General features: G+C 43.6%; 1 protein-coding gene across 1 annotated transcript; it reads left to right on the forward strand.

Moving 5' to 3' along the window:
- The first annotated feature begins 9,051 nt into the window (after nucleotides 1–9,051).
- LOC117852031 (protein HOMOLOG OF MAMMALIAN LYST-INTERACTING PROTEIN 5) lies at nucleotides 9,052–13,917 on the forward strand. The gene is made up of 7 exons (XM_034733950.2): nucleotides 9,052–9,325; nucleotides 9,424–9,524; nucleotides 10,949–11,058; nucleotides 11,154–11,229; nucleotides 11,397–11,534; nucleotides 12,587–12,658; nucleotides 12,773–13,917. The coding sequence occupies exons 1-7, from the start codon at nucleotides 9,232–9,234 to the stop codon at nucleotides 13,637–13,639; spliced, it is 1,458 nt and encodes a 485-aa protein (XP_034589841.1). The 5' UTR covers nucleotides 9,052–9,231; the 3' UTR covers nucleotides 13,640–13,917.
- Nucleotides 13,918–17,821: the final 3,904 nt, after the last annotated feature.

A 17,821-nucleotide genomic window follows, 5' to 3' on the forward strand; every position in this document is an offset into this window, starting at 1 on the left:
TCACCTCGGGGCCGCCCAATTAATTGGGGCGGGTGGGGCGGGTGCGCGCGCGGCGGGGCCGCTGGATGCGACCGGTCGGGGGATCGGACGGCGCAGATCGGCCCGTTGATTTACCGCGGGTGTCGGTGAAAAAAAGGTACGGGGGCTAGAATATATACTCGGGGCCCACGTAGAACAGCGATCGTAAGTTGAGTAAATTCTGCGCGTTAATAGTTTTGTGTTTGTTGCCCTCGGGCACTGTTCATTACGGGGCGTTGACCGGTCAAATCTGTCTCCTTGCGTTCTGGGTTTGCTAGCCTGCGGTGTTTTAATGCGATTTTCAATTTTAATTTGGGTTTCCGAGGTTAGGAGATGGGAAGATTTTGTGGTGGCATACCTGCCCCAGTGTCCATGGTCAGGTGCTGAAAGGTTGCTCATTTTTCGTAGGGCACTGTTCGACCTTTCTTTCTTTTTTTCGAAATGGTTCAAGCGATTGCTAAGGTACAAATATACCACTTGTTCAATAATGCAATGCTTATTCTATTTTATATACACAGTCTCTAAGGTCAGGCGTTGGTTTTTTTTTCTAAAAAATATATACGTGTCATTTATATATCCAAAAAAATCAATATGAAAGCATTTTGAATCACGGATCTAGTTCTATACCTTTTGCACACTAAACATACTTGTGATTTAACTAAATGCTCATCAAAATATGGAGAGCTTTAATTTAAATTTGTTGCCTAACTAACTTGGTAATTCTATTCATTTTGAAACATGCCCTTCCTTTTTCCTTGGATCATGTTTTTTGCGATAACTGCGCTCCTAGCAAATCCAACCGTTTGCTCGTGTATCAATATTTTTCTTGTGATCCAGAAATACAACTGTGCCTCCCCTTCTCCAATTCTTTTACCACTCTATCAACCTCTATTGCCTGGTTATTCTCCAGAGAGTCCTCAGCTCCCTGCACCAACTAATGGAATCGGTCGACAATCGACATGCACCGGTGCAAAAGGAGAAGGGAAAAAAAAGGCTAGTTCAGTTCCTCCCGTGTAGCCAGCAGCAAAGGTCGAGCCTTCATTGTTCATATTTGGCAAAATGACGGTGAGGTATAGGATATTACAAGGAGGACTCTGTCTTGTGCTTTCCCATAAAACCAATACCGTTTAGGAGGAGAAATGGTGGGTTAACGGTGGACGGTTTGATACACGGTTTGCGTGGCAGAGTGCTAAGAGAAATGAATCAAACCTTGGTCTATTGTAGTGGTCAGTAGAGTAAGTTACTAACTTTTACAGTGTAGTGTTTTCTTTTGCAGGGGACGTGAGAAGGAAAAGCTAAGAAATACGATTGGCAGAATACTATTGCTATGCTTGGCAATCAGCATGGGTATAATGTCCGAAAGTTTATATTGATGATATGGCTCTAAGAAGAGGATACTCCAGTTCATAACGACATAAGTTATATCCTCGAGGACTGTAAACTGTAGAATGGTAACCTACCGATCCCAAAGTTGTACCCAATAACTCCTTCCTCTTTTTTCCACTTTTTAGTACTCCCTCCGTTCCAAATTGTAGGTCGTTTTGACTTTTCTAGGTTCATAGATATTATTATGCATCTAGATATAGTGTATGTCTAGATTCATAATAATATCTATGAATCTAAAAGAGCTAAAACGACCTACAATTTGGAACGGAGGGAGTAGTTATTATGTTCGGATGCGTTTGGTTTTGGGACGATGTGGGTTGGGTTGGAGCCGACCCACTTGTGGGTCGGAACCGACCCATCCCGTGTTTGAATGGGGGGTTGGAGCCGACCCAGTCTTTTGTTTGGTTGGAGAAATTGAGAAGGTTGGATGGATGTCCTTTTAACACCATTAGTGGTGGGGCGTTGGATAGATGTCCTTTTAACACCATTAGTGGTGGGGCCCACCTATCAGCCTCTTATTTTTTCCCCTCCCTTCCATCTTCTTCCTCCTCTCCTCCCGCAACCCATCCTCCTCCAGTCCCCAGCCACCGACGCGCCCCCCTCCCTGCTTCCTACGCCGCCATCCCCCACCTGCGCCGCCGCCCCTGCCTCCCCAGACCCCCGCGCGCCGCCGCCCGTGCCTCCCTAGCTCCCTGCGCCGCCGCCCCTACCTCCTCAGACCCCTGCGCGCCGCCGCCCCTGCCTTCCCAGCTCCCTGCGCCGCCGCCCCGTGCCTGAGCCCCCTCTCTGCGCCGGCCCGAGCGGCCCCACCGCCAGCCAGAACCCGCCCCCGCCGCCGGCCTCAGCTCCCTCCCCGTGCCGGCCTGAGGGGCCGCGGCCATGGGGCGCCGCGGAGTAGGAGCCACGGAGGAGCTGCGCCGGCGGCCATGGGGCAGGCGGCTGCGGGAGGGCGCCGGGTGAGCGGAGGGTGAGCCGGCGGTGGGCAGGCGGTGGCAGGGTCGGGTGGACAGCGGCGGCATCGGGCGAGCGCGAGAAACGGACGACGACGCCGTCCAACTAGGTCGAGACGGTCCCTTCGTTCTGGAAGAACCGGATGAACCCAGATATTGAGGGAATATTCCCGATATGGGATGAACCCAACCCACTTCTTCTACAACCAAACATGGGTCGAAGTGGGTCGGCTCCAATCCAACCCACTTCGACCCACTAACCAAACACACGGTTCCTTTCTCTCGAATCTTTGCCAATTGGCTCCCTGTCTCATCCATTTTTTCTATCTACAATGTACTCTTCTCATTGGTATCTAGTGGCGTCAGCTATAAGTTTGGTTTGGTCACCAGCATCGGATTTAGTAATCGGCAGTCCATCAGAAGGTTACACAAGTGGTAGATTTGTAGGTGGGGGAGATCATGAGACAAGAACTCGAGTGGTAACATAGGGGCGCAAGGTTTAGACAGGTTCGGGCCTCCAGAGAGTAATACCCTACGTCCTACGTCCTCTAGAGAGTTAATGTTAGGTGGGATGAGTTACCCACGGGGGCACCCCTGACCGTCTTATATAGGCTGACGGCCTAAGGTTACAATCGGATAGGATCTGATGATCCTAGTCGGTTGTTACATGGAAAGAAATCTGAGTCGGTTTACAACGAGTATCCCGTGATATCCAGGCAGAGTCCGTTCGCCCAACCTCTAGACTTATGCTCCACGTATCTTTATACCTTAGTCCGCATGGTATGGTCGGGCGGGCTCACTTGTCAGGTCAACCAGTATCCTAATCAGTGGGAACCCATGAGTACCCTTATCCCAGCAACGTGAAAGTTAAATTGTAGATACACTAGTACATAGGATTATAATAAAACACAAACATTCTACGATACTTTCTCCGTTCCAAATTATAGACTATTTTGACTTTTGTAGATTCATAGTCTTTGTTATATACTTAGATATACATATTTATACCATATGTCTAAATGAATAATAATAACTATATATATATCTATGTATCTAGAAAAATCGCAACGACTTTGGAACGGAAGGAGTATATTTTTTTTAATACCTCGAGTGCATGCAATGACGCAATGTTCAAGCTGAGGTCTCCGATCAGAGAACGCGGAGGTCAGTGGAGCGCGGAGAAAGAAGAACAGTGACCAGTCGTAGAATACTTGTAGGAGCGTCTCGCAGGCAGACATCCTTCGTGCGAAAAGAGGAAAAGCCACGCATTTTCTCTCGAACGGGGAGAGAGCGAGCCCCCGGCCAGAGACGGAGCAAAATATTTGAAAAGGAGGAGGATAGCTGTCATCAGTCATCACAGATTCACAGTACTGCTCGTGTAGGTAAAGAATCCGCGCCGGGCGATCAGATCCGTAGGCTTTTTTTTCCTTATGCACGAGATCACCCCCTTTGTTCTTTAATCGCAGCCAGTGCCTAGTAGCAGATCAAAAAGGTGATTACCGCCGGCCAATGCAAGAGGTCTAGGCGCCTCGGACCACCACAGGTGTCGTTTCGAGCCGCACAGCCGGCGGCGACCGCGCCGAGCACGGCGTGCGTGCGCTCGCTGCTGCACGATCGGCTCGACCCCGTCTGGCGTTTTTTTACCGTCCGGTTTACCGGAATGGCCGGCGAGCTGCGTCCTGCGCGGACTGATGGAAACGGGCAAGACGAAAGAGAAGGAAGTGGAGCGTGAGGCTGGATACCCCGCTGTTGTCCTCTTGCGCGCGGGGAACGGGTGGCCGAGGTGGGAGCGCGTGGCGGGGCCCGGGTGCGGAGCACATGGGCGTCCACGTGCTGCCGCAGAGTCCTCGTTTCCCTCCGTGCCTCCGCCCCGCGCGTCGCAACCCCCCGACCGAAGCCACGCCAATCATGGCGCGCGCCCGTGCCCGTCGCGGCTCGCGTCGCCTGCCTGCCTGCCCTCGGCGTCACGGCACGAGCCGTTGGCAAGACTAGAGGAGAGAGCCGGCCGGCCGGCCGGCGGGCGGCGGCCGAGCCGAGCGGATGCTGTGGCTGCTGGCCTAAACGCCGCTCACGGCGCGCGTCCTTTGCCTTTGCCTTGGTTCCGGCCTCTACAGTGTGGCATGGTGGCTGGTGCTGACCTGAGCTGAGCTGCCTTTTTGCTTGGCAGCGTCTGCCTGTCGCGGCACGTCTCCTTGCCCTTGTGTGTGTCATCCGGGGCGGGTGGGGACGGATGGTGCCTGCCTGACGCGAGGCCTGCTGCATTCATGCGTGCTCTGGATCGGTCGGATCGGCTGCGCGCAGGTGGTGCGGCTTTGCTTCGGCCATGGGTTTCGTTTCTGCAAGAGTACGGCCGGCGCCTTTGTTTTGCTTAGTGACGGCACTGCGAGGGGATGATCCGGGGAAAGGGAAGAGAGGTGGGTCGTCAGAAAAAAGCAGAGAAGCGTAAAGATTACATGCTAGTACTAGTCTTACGGCATGACATCGACAGTAATCGTCTGTTCGGCTGTTCCATCAATGCAGCTCCCAGCTGGGATCGGACAATTTCATCAGCGTATGGAGTAGAGAGAGGTGAGACACTTGGACTGGCTCGCCTGCATCGAAATGACGCCCAATGGGGGAATGGAAGTAACTGGAACGACCAACCATGGGCCTAGGGCCCAAAACTGAAACGGACAACGAACGTGATCCGCTCACCACCAATCGGGCGCCCAGCCCATATTCTTCGAGATCCAGATTTTTTTCCATTTTTAGTTTTACCAAAAAATAATCGGGCTCGGGCCTAAAATGCCTGGATTATTTATAACTACCAAGGCTTATAAGGGGATGTAAGCATGGTTATTATTATATTATAGGAACCATATAAAAGCAAATTAGGCCCTTCACGTTATGAGGAAAAAATGCTACACGTTTAAGATTCAAACCTCGTAACCTAGAACCAAGAATTAGTCTTTGAATATGAAAAGTTTGCGATTCAAAAGTGATACACTGTATTTGTCATTAGAAATTTATTTGTAATGATAAACTTTTGTTGGCACAGATGATATGTTATAAGTAAATTAACACTATGTATAGCGTCGTTGACTTTTTCCTCCCACTTCAACCAATAATATCTGTTTGATAAATTAGTTAAATAAATTAAATGAGTAACTACGATCAAAAGTACTTTAGATTTTAGATTCAACTTGTAGATTTAACTATTTGCATAAATATTTGTAAAACATATGAATAGTCAAATGAGTAAAAAAAAAGTCCATGGCTCCTAAATATTTGTAGATTTTACTCGATTGTTACATAGTCGTTCCTTTAAGAAAGGAGGTAGTAATAGTCGAGGTGTGATTTTGAAATACCGGACCAAGTTAAACCATAACTTATACTTTAGGAGAGAGAGGGGGAGCATTTAGAACTTTTGTACGGCAAAAAGAGTTCATGAGGACATCAGGGTAAATGAAGATGAAGGACATAAAACGGGAAGAAGCAGTGTTCGTGGGTAATAGAGGTTTAAGAAAGTCCCATGAAAAGAGGTGGAAGTAGAGCAGTCCCATGAAAAAGAGGTGGACGTGTTGGTGGGTTGCATTAGGCCAGTCTCAATGCTATTTCATTAGCATTAAATTTATACCACACCAGTATAATTGGTGACTTCATTATTATGAGGAGAAATGAGAGGAAAATTTCATCATATAAGAGAGGTGTTTCATCCCCATGACATCCATTAGGCTCGGTTACCAAGTTTTTTTAGTAATGGATAAATAATCCGATTTCAACCTCCTAGGAATCAGTCCCACAAATTATTACACTTAGTATGCTTGCACTACATGCTCACATGCACGACTATTGTTTATATTTTCATCATACATGATTAAAAATCAATCCGTAAACTAAAAGTCCATCCATGGAAGGTGAAAAAAATGAAGCGTTGAAGTCTCTAACTTTCGGCATGCTTGGATCATCGTATCCTTTTGCTCATCATGACACTGTAATTGTGCCCATTGTCGGAGCCAATAAGTTCCCCTGAATAAGACCTGCATAAAAGTTTTCGGTTGACATTTATCAAAAACCACATCATTTCTCGTTAGCCAAATTGCCCAAAGTAAAACCGTTGCCCTGTCAATAAGTTTAAGTTTGGTTTGTGTCCCCTTTGTTTTATCCAATTATTGAATAGATCATTGGTGTTAATTGGAGGAACAATACTAAACACATATGTACAACCCTCCACAGGAATCTAGCATAAGCACAATAAAAAAACAAGTGTTTAATGGACTCTTCCACGTTACAAAAGCAACAAGATTTACTATCATTCCAATTCCTTCTTGCTAGATTATCTTTTGTCAACATAACCCCATTCTTCAAGTACCACAAAAAGATCTTGATTTTCAATGGTAACTTGGTGCGTCAAATTTCCTGTGAGACTTTAAATCCACTATTGACAATATGCTTATACATAGAGTGTACCGAGAAAGATCCATTCGCATGTAAAGACCATATAAAAGTATCTCTTCCCTCCTGCAAATTTATATTTACTAATCTTGATACCAGGTTATGCCATTCTTGTAACTTATCACCTACTAAAGCCTTCCTAAAGGATATATTTAAAGGTGCTGAGTTACAAACTTCTGCAACCGTAGTATATCTTCGACGAGCAATATTATAGAGAGATGGGTACTGTGATTTCAATGTCTCGTTACCCAACCATATATCTTCCGAGAACCTAATTTGCGTGCCCTCCTGCAACTTGAAACTACATAAACTAAGGAACTTATCCTTCACACTCATGAGACTCGTCCAAAAATGAGAGTCTCCTGGTTTCTTGTTAACTTAACCTAAAGTCTTATTTTTAAGTACTTATTTCTCAGCAATTCTTAGCAAATTCCATCCTCATTACACAGGTAAACACTTATTCTGTATATCAAGGTTTTATATTCCCATCCCTCCTTGTTCTTTTGCTGGACAAAACACTCCGTTTTACTAATCTATATTTCTTTTTATGTTGATCATATTGCCAGAAAAATCTTGATCTGTAATAATCTAATTTTTTGAGAACACCCCTAGGGATCTCAAAAAAGGATAGCATGAGCATTGGTAGGCTTGATAGCACCGAGTTAATCAACACTAACCTTCCTCCTAGAGATATTAATTTTCCTTTCCACCCACTTAATCTCTTCTCAAAACGTTATTCTATTGCCTTCCAATCATTATTGGTCAGCTTTCTATAGTGCATTGGAATACCAAGGTAGGATATGAACCTAGCTTGCATCCAAACAAACTTGAATATATAGTTTCTTTTTGTTTAGCTTGACCAAAGCAGAAAATTTCGCTCTTATGGAAGTTATTTTTCAGGCCTAATAATTGTTTGAAAATATTTTTCACCTTTTCAATATCATGTTCTGTGAAAATCAGAGTGTCATTTGCATATTGCAATATAGACAAGCCATCTTCTACCAAGTGTGGTACAACCCCTTGCACTTGTTCGTCCTCCTTTGCTCTAGCAATGATGATAGCCAGCATATCGACCACTATATTAAATAGTAACGGTGATAGTGGATCACCCTGCCGCGAACCTTTTTTAGTTTGGAAGTATGAGCCCATTTGTTCGTTAACCTTTATGCCCACATTTCCTCCTTGAGTAAATGCTTGCATCCAATTACACCATATTTCCAAGAACCCTTCATTCTTAAAGTCTATTGCACGAAATCCCACTTTATTTTATCATACGCTTTCTCAAAATCAATTTTAAAAATAATTCCATTTTAACTCATGAATTGTTTCATGTAGAATGACTGCCCCCTCCATAATATTTCTACGTGGAAGGAAGGCTATTTGAGACGGTCTAATTATTTTTTATGCTATTCTTGTCTATTTGTGGCCACCGTAGTGAAAATCTTGAAACTTACATTTAGCAGACATATTGGTCTATACTGCTGATTTTTTTTTCACATTACTACTTTTTAGTAGTAGAATCATAGTACCAAAGTTTAAGCTATGGAGAGGCAGGAGAAGTCTTCGAATAGAGCCATCAAGTCATCTTTAATCACATGCTAGAAAACTTGATAGAACTTTATTAGAATCCCATCCGAAACTAGGTGCTTTATTATATTCCATTTTAAAAACTGCATCTCGTACTTCCTCTTTAGAAAATGTATCAGTCAGCATATTATTCTCTTCCCTCGTAACCTGCGATACGTCATCACGACGTGACTCATCTATTAGCACGTTGTTCCTCTCCGGTGGCCCAAAAGGATTCTTATAATATTTGGTAATATACCTACCTTTTTAATTCAGTATCACCACATATTATTCCTTTCTCCTCCTCTAGTCGGAAAATACGTGTTTTTCTATATTTTTCATTAGCCACTAATTGGAAATATTTAGTATTTGCATCTCCCTCTAGAAGATCATCTTTAGTTTTCGCTCTTTGGTACCATTTTAACTCTTCTTCTCTTAAAAGTTGTGCAAGTCTCTTATTGAGTATATGTTTTAGATCAACTTCACGAGACGTTAGTAGAGTTGTTTCCCCCTTTTTATCTGATTCATCAAGTTTGTTGAGGAGCTGATTTTTTTTCTTTTTTCTATGTACCACTCACATTTTTAGCCCGCCACCTAAGATCCGTTGGAGGAGCCGGTTGCAAACGCGCAACAACCTCAGGTACCTCCACGGAAAATTACCCCCACGATCGGAAGCTTCTCCGCTCTCCTCTGTTTCCTTCCCGACGAAGCAGCAGCTGCAACGACTCGACTCCCACCCAAATCAAACCAAAAACCAATCCGCCGCCCTCCCAATCCCCAGCTCCCGCCGCCCCGCACCACCGCCCGGGCCTCCACCCCCGGCGATCGACGCAGCGGCATCGTTGCCGGCAGCCCCGCTTCTGCACCTCCCGCCTCGATGGGGAGCGACGCGGAGCCCGCCAAGGGGCTGCTGCCATACCTGCAGCGCGCCGACGAGCTGCAGAAGCACGAGCCCCTCGTCGCCTACTACTGTGAGCGCTCGCTGCTCCCCCTCCTCCGGGGTTCCTTCCGAATCGCAGCCGATTGGCTAGGGTTCTGATTTGATTTGGTTCGGTGCGGGTTTGGGCAGGTCGGCTCTACGCGATGGAGAAGGGGCTGAGGATCCCGCAGAAGGAGCGCACCAAGACCACCAACTCCATCCTCATCTCCCTCATGAACCAGCTCGAGAAGGTCTGTGCTTGCATCTGGGTCTCTTTTCTCTTGTTCAGTTGGACTAAGAAGTTGCGGTGGTTAATTTTCGTTTTAGATCTATTCATTATACGGAGTATATGCTTGTGGCAGCAGGCAGAAAAGTATTACTCTGTGTGCCTTGGCAAAACGTTTCTAATTTTCTATATAACAAGTATTTGTACCACTGGGCTGTTCCATTGATATAGAAATATAGATTCTATTTGGATATGCTGAACCAAAACAATGTATGTATCAAGGGTGCTACTTGAGTGGGAGTCTATGCTCGATTACTTCTAGTATTCATGCTTACCTTTCCTAAAATTGTGGAGCTTGACTTGGTACCATGCTGTGTAACAATTTGTGGACAAGCCGCTGCTCACCATAGCATTAACCTGGCATGGTGCAAGCATGCCCGCGACTAGCACTCACATGTGGTACAAATTTTATTTAAAAAAATCTGCAACTAGTATTTTTTAGCACTCGTGATGCTAAACAAAAAAAGAAAATTTAACTTGAAATTGCCTTCGATGTATATCATGTGGATCATATTTATGCCAACACTAGATCCATCTCTTACATTTTGGAGATTGGAATGTATCTTGTTTTGTTTTTAAAGTTTATTTAGTATAAGCGCTTGTAAGAAGAAACTGCTATGGCCCATTTTGGCAATAGCTTGCAAGAAGAATATGGATATAAACCAATTTCTCTATATGCCTTTGCTAAGTGTTCGATGAATTGAAAGGAGAAATCTGTGTAGTCCCATAACAACATCTGAGTTCTAACAATCCGAGAACTTTATGTGTATGTGGGCCGGAAAGACTATCATATTCCCATATGACTTTCAGGTTCTTGACAATACCTTGAGGAAATATTATCAACTTAATTAGATACCTTTTTCCTTTGCAATGAGGGAAACACTATTTTTGATTCGCATTGGCATGCATCGACTAGGGTATTTGTAATTCTAAAGTAGTTTCTGGTTGTTCGCAATTGTGGTTTTGTGTCCTCTAGCTGTTTATGGCTAGATGCTAATTGACCTTGGAATTTGTGGTCATTGTTATAAAGGATTGCAATAGGGAATTTAGCAGTTGCCCCCACCTTTAGTAGCTCCTGTCGTCAGCATTATATGTGTGGTAACGGTGAAAAGAAGACCTTTTTTCGTTGATAATGTTGGATTAACGCTACCTAAGCAATATGTATATTATTAAAACAGGTAAAAAATACTTTTAAGTATTGAATTTTACCTACTCATGCACCAAATGACATGAATGACTTGTGCTGAATTTTTAGACGAAAATCACTTTTATTAATTTAATTGTCTGTCTTTTTTATCCTCTCCATTCTGACTTTTTATAGCTGCAGATTATTTCATTTACACCCTAGAACATTATTGCCCACTCCTAATATGTTATCTTATCCTCCAGGACAAGAAAACCTTGACTTTGGGGCCAGACGACAACCTTCATTTGGAGGGATTTGCATTAAATGTTTTTGCTAAAGCAGATAAACAGGACCGTGCTGGACGAGCTGACATGTATTGCACTAGAAAAAAATTCTCATTATGCTCCCATCATTGTGATACCATCTATTTACAAAGTCTCCCTAATGCATGCTATTTTTTTTTTTCAGAAACACAGCTAAGACCTTCTATGCTGCGAGCATCTTCTTCGAGATTCTTAACCAGTTTGGCGAGCTTCAACCTGATGTAAGTTTACTACGTTATCGCCTATAACATTTATCACCATATAATCTTGATGTGAGCTATTCTGCGTCTGTCAGTTTATGTTTGCATCAATTACTACTTGACCTATGATGAAAGGTTCGGCTATATGCAACCATGTTTCATATCCCATTTTATTGTGCCTTGAGCAGATTGAGCAGAAGCAGAAATATGCCATCTGGAAGGCTGCTGAAATAAGGAAAGCTCTCAAAGAGGGACGGAAGCCTGAAGCTGGCCCTCCTGGTGGGGATAAGGATGAAACACCTGTCAGTACCACCACAATTTCTCAGGTAATTATCCTGACTGACTCATGCATTTGTTTCATAATGACCGTCTCCATGCTCCTCATTCTTATTTAGTGTGTATTTGCCCCTTTTTTGTATCATAGGAGTTCAATTTGCTTCCATGGTGCTAGCACCAATCCTAAAGCTCCTTATGTCATGGGCGTTCGACTGGGCCGACGCCGAGCCTATTGGGCCTCCATTAGGGTTAGAGTTAGAGATAGAATTAGATATCCTACTTAGCAGTCAAGTAAACCTCTCCATATATAGAGAGGAGATGTATCCATTAAAGGGAATCAAGTAAGAATTATCAGGAGAGATCCTCATCTACCTCCAGGCCTTGAGATCGGACGCAGCTGTCATGGGCGCTCGACTGGGCCGACACCGAGCCTATTGGGCCTCCATTAGGGTTAAGAGTTAGAGATAGAATTAGATATCTTAGCAGTCAAGTAAGCCTCTCCATATATATAGAGGAGATGTATCCATTAAAGGGAATCAAGTAAGAATTATCAGGAGAGATCCTCATCTACCTCCGGGCCTTGAGATTGGGCGCAGCTGTCTTTGGCGTGCCCGATCTCAAGTGTCCGGTTCAGCGTCCGTTTACCTCTCTCAATCTCCAATTCCCTCCTGTTCTGCATGGCTCCCAGATCAAGGCCGTGACACTTATTGAAAGCTATTAAAATTTAGCGTGTTAGATTACATCTATTTATCACTCCCTCAGTCCCTCTCACCCTAAAGGTTAATTATCTACATCGCGTTTTCAAAAATATATTTTGCCAACATTCTTAATTCATGCAATCGTAGATTCTGAGTAGTTCTTTTACTCTATGTTTCCAGATTTTATGAACAGCCACAGCAGGCAGAGTTTTTCCTTCTTCTTTGTAGAACTTAAGCTAACAGGATTTCCTCTAACCTTTCTTTAATGCTTCAACATGTCGTTTAGTTATGTTTGGAATGGAGTAGCTTCAATTGGACAGTAAAAACCAGTTATGCTGCAGTATTTTGTGCAGATTTGCAACTCACTCGTTCTGAACTATTTGTACTCTTTGGCCCTTAATCAGGATATGGGGCGAAGCCAGTCCTTCAACAGTATGCAGCATGGCACTGAAGCACCATCTCCACCTGTAGACAAGGTTATTTCCAACTTTTTCTTTAGTAATTGAAACTCACATTATTTTTACATGGTTAGATGGTTTATTTGAACAAAATATAGCTTCAGTTTTCTTGAATTATCTTTGTGTGCACAGGATTTTAGTAGGCGGGATAGCTTTTCTGCTCTGCAGCCAGGAAATAATGTGCATCGACAAAATACAGAGTTCAATGATCATCCCTCTACCCAGTCACCCTATAACTATTCACCCCCAGCACCCTCACAACCCCAGCATCCTTCTCCGTCACAATCTTATTCCTCTCCCTCGTACCAAGCAACAGACTATCCTTCTTCTGATTCCCACAAACAAAACCCCAATCATTCATCTCCTCCCTACACAAGCACAGACTACCCTACCAATGAGGTCCACAAACCACCATCCAATTATTCACCACCCCCTTACACCAGGACAGACTACCCTTCCAATGATGGCTACAATCCTCATAGCAATGATAAACCAGATGTTTCGCCATATCCTCAGACATACCAACCCCCACCCTACACAATTGAACCTCAGCACACCTCTCAAAACTTTTACTCCACTGAAGCCCCAGCTGCCCCATACAACTACCCTAATTTCCAGTCATATCCAAGTTTCCAGGACAGCACGTCGCCTTCTGTCCCAACACATCAATCACCTTCAGTCCCAACACACCAATCTTCATTCTACAGTGCAAGTGATGGCCCTGCAGCTACATCATACTCCCCTGCGTCAAATCCCTCTGCCCCAACACATTACCACTCTACTGCTGACTCTTCACCCCAAGTTACTCCAGCTGTGCCACCAGCTAGCCAATATAAGTATGATAGCACTTACCAGCCAGCAGTTGAGAAGATAGCCGAGGCACACAAGGCAGCAAGATTTGCGGTTGGTGCTCTTGCATTCGATGACGTTTCTGTTGCCGTGGATCACCTGAAACGCGCGCTGGATCTTCTCACAAACCCTTCTGCTGAAACTCATTAGCTCTTTTGGCTTTGCCGCACATTTCTCAAAAGCATCTTCTGTATATATACAAGATTGGTATACCACCACATGGAGATGTTACCGGGCTGCATACATACAAGGTACAGGGGCCGCCACACAAAATCTAGGAGATAATAAGGGAGCCGTTCCGTGTGGCCTTTTGAATCAATGGCGCTGTTTGCAGGAAACTTTCTTGTGTAAAATTGAATTATTTGTTATCAGAGTTTTGTGACAAGGCTTTGCAACCCATTATATTCAATTTACATATTCTTGAGGTCTGGTATGTTCTTTTCGGTTATGGATGGTTGATGCAATGCCTGCTCGTATATCCCTCTTTATCAGTTTGTCATGCGGTCTTCACCATGCTGGGGAATGGAGATGGACTTTGAGCTTTTCACTCGCACTTATCTTTTTCAAAATGTTACAGGAGGTTCTAATTAAATTATTTCTTGTTCTGAGTTTTATAGAAAAATGATGTGTAAATTGATTCTTTTTTATTTGTCAACTTTGAAAAATGAACTGATCATCTGCTCGACTGCTCCCATTGTTGAATAAGCTGAATGATATTGGACAACAGATGTAAAGATACTGTTGCCATGAAACATGTATTTTACCACTATGTTGTTTTGGTCGCATCGAACTAGAGTGCAGATCCCTGGATGATGACAACGTTCGTTTGTTAGAGTAGCCAACGGTTAGTTTTTTTGAATAAAGCGATCTGACTGATTTGGGAACCTTAGTTCTAATTTCTTGGGGGTATTTATACCCCTTTAGGCCTTGTTCGGCAGCTATGTATTTAATCCCCAGGAGAAACCAATCCAGGGAGGAAGTAAGTGAATCCCTCCCATCTCACCCAATCCTTGTGGGGATTGATTCTCCTAATCCCTCTCTTGAATTTCTCTGTTCGGTTTGGCTGGGATCCGCTGAGATTTTCTGTCCTTCGTAGCATGACAGCAACTAGCAGCGTGCTCAGCACACCAAAATATCGATGGCTCAATGGTGAATAAAATGTTTATACTTGTACAAAGATAGACATGGGATAGATCACAATGCACAACATATGAGCATTTAAATGTTTATAGTTTGGTGCATGAAACATCATTGCAGAACTATACAAATCAACTGGTAAACTCATACGCAAAAGTAAGAAGACCAACTGATCAACTGATTATTCAATGACATGGCTGCTAGGCTTGGCTTTTGACCTGATATTCCATAGCAAAAAGTACCAGACCACCAGTCTTGGGACCTGTGGCAGAAGTACGTAGAGAACTCAACTAAATGCTGATAACAGGGTAATCATGAACATCAAATTTGCAGAAAAACCTGCAATCATCAAGCACCAAGCAATCTATGATGATTATGGTATGACACAAAGGAGCAGCCTAACGTTGTTTGCTCTAGTTCTAACAAACCTAATTTCCAAGACTCAAAACTATTGGAGTGAAATCTTTGAGTTAGGTTAAGAGCATGGCGTGCCCACAGGGTATGCCGGGTGGGCCCAGCATACCCTGCGGCCATGTATTCGACGAGTAGGTATATGCGGAGCGGCGGAGGAAAAAATGACGATTCGTTCGCCTGGGCCTGGCGCAAGCGCCGTGGAGGAAAAAAGGACGGTTCGCCTGGCGCAAGCGCCGTGGAGGCAAAAAAGGACGGTTCGCCTAGGCCTGGCGCGCGGACCGCATACTGAGGCAAAGAAACGACGATTGGCCTTCGGCCTTTGCCAGATGATTCGCCTTCCGTGGCGCAAGACTGATTGCGCGTTGTGCGACGAGACGATTCGCCTTTGGCGGACGGCGGCCTCTCCTGGTGCAGGCGGACGTCGGATGGCCAGGATGGCAGGGCGCGAGCAGTGCGCCATGCGTGGCGATCTGACAATTTGCCTTCCATTCCACGGATTGCTCGATGATTCATCTTCAGCGGCCTCTCCTGGTGCAGGCGGACGGCCAGGGCGCGAGCAGTGCGTGGCGATCGCCTGCCTGCAGTCTACAGATTGCGTCATTGTAGAAAGTTCGGCAGTGTGCGCCTATGCGGATTGAGGATCGCAGCCCCTAATCGACGACGCTGGTGCCGTTGACTCGTGGATTATTGGTCCGAGAATTCCGACGGGCGACGAAGGTTTAAGATTAATCTATCTTTTATTTTTTTTCTTATTTGAAAAAACTTATGTTCTTAAATATTTTTATTTATTTATGTATGAGTGCTTTTTTATTTCAGTTTGTGAGTTTATTGAACGGACCATCAATCCATCGACATTCTTAAATTCATATATTGTGAGGCTGTGATTTGTAAGTTTTCTACCCGAAAGTTTAAAACATGATTCTATCATTGCATGTTTGTTTTGCTAGTGTCTAATTAGTTGTTGTACTTACATTACATAGATATTGTTTTTTCAAAATGGTTGGATTATGAAGAGAGATGGAGATATTGCATCTCTTTTTCGGAAACACGTAGCAAAGAAGGCAGCAGCTGCTTCAAATACTGTCCCAGTTGAAACTATTGTGGAACAACAGAATCAAGAGCAGGATGGAGTGGTAGTTGAAGAAATTGCGGATTATGTGCCCTCGCCTCTGCCACTGCAACCACCCGCATCACAGCCGCTGGTTTATAACATCAATCGCCTTCCATATGATCTAGGTGAAAGGCAGCCCATTGAAAACTATCATGTTAATGATCAAGAAGAGCATATATTATTAAAGGCCCGTTCAAACCTATTAATCATGATTTTTTATCAAGAAAAATTGGAGGTAGGGATCGCCAATTCAATTTTGTATGGATTGAATATAGTATGAAGAAGAATTCTACGTTCATTACAAAACTATATGCAACATCATTACTATATATTCCTCAATCCATGATGTGCTCATTGATCTTAGTGATGATATTTCACATAAGGATGATTGGACAAAGATACATTTTGTGCTTGGAGCATTTGAAACCTTTAAGTTCGTTTTCTTTGTGCACTTAATGTTTATTATTCTTGGATACACAAATGAGTTATCTGAGTGTTTGCAGAGAAGGGATCAAGATATTCTTAATGCAATCTCCCTTATTAACGTGGCAAAGAACAAAATGCAACAGTTGAGGTCTGATGGTTGGGACCACTTCCTTGAGAGGGTCACTTATTTTTGCATTAAACATTATGTTGAAGTTCCTGCTATGGATGGTGATTATGTGTCGTATGAAAAATCAGCAAGGTATGCTCGTGCCCGAAACAAATAAAGGATGACCATTTTAGAAGAAAAGTATATATTGGTGTCATTGATCAAATTAGTCAAGATTAATAATCGGTTTGATGAGATCAATATGGAGCTACTTTCTTGTATGTCTGCCTTGAGTCCTTCCAATTCATTTGCTTCGTTTGATGTACAGAAGGCACGTAGATTGGCTGAATTTTATCCTAAGGACTCCTCCAAGAATGATTTGCTAAAACTTGAATTGCAACTTGATAATTATATTGATGACATGCGACAAGATGATAGCCTCAAGGGTCTAGACAACATCATTGATCTCTCAGTTAAACTTGTTCAAACACGGAGACACAAAGTGCATGATATGGTTTACTTGCTTCTTAATTGATATTGCTTTTACCAGTGGCAACAACGAGTGTTGAAAGGGTATTTTCTGCAATGGTTAAAGTGAAAACAAAGTCAAGCAATAAGCTAGGTGATAGTGTTTTGGACGATTGTCCAGTCACATTCATTGAGCGGGATATTTTCTTCCAAGTGAATGAAGAAGATATAATCAAGACATTCGTATCATTCAAAAGCGATGGGTAAACAAAGCAGACAAGTAATATTGTAAGTTTCTTTTATACTATATTTTCGAACTATTTGTATTTCATTGGAACTATCTATATTGTGATTTGTTATAGTTTCTAGCTTAATCTTTAAATTTAAGACTTGTCATATTATTTAGTGCATGTGGTTTACCAAATTAGAATATGGTTTTACCAAATTGTAAATAGTTTTATTGAATTGCATAAGATTTTCCGCCACTGGTTAAGAGAATGATTGTGCACATCGCATAGCTTGAGCACATAGTTGACATTAAGACAGCTCGTGAAGCATTTGTTATTTGTTATTTTTGAAAGTGAAACCTCCTATACGGGTAGACATCACGGTTAGCTCATAAGAACGGCTAGACATCACGGTTAGCTCATAAGGTTGTGGTGAGCAGTGG

The sequence above is a fragment of the Setaria viridis genome, chromosome 4, assembly GCF_005286985.2.
Source record: "Setaria viridis chromosome 4, Setaria_viridis_v4.0, whole genome shotgun sequence".
Lineage (NCBI taxonomy): Eukaryota > Viridiplantae > Streptophyta > Magnoliopsida > Poales > Poaceae > Setaria > Setaria viridis.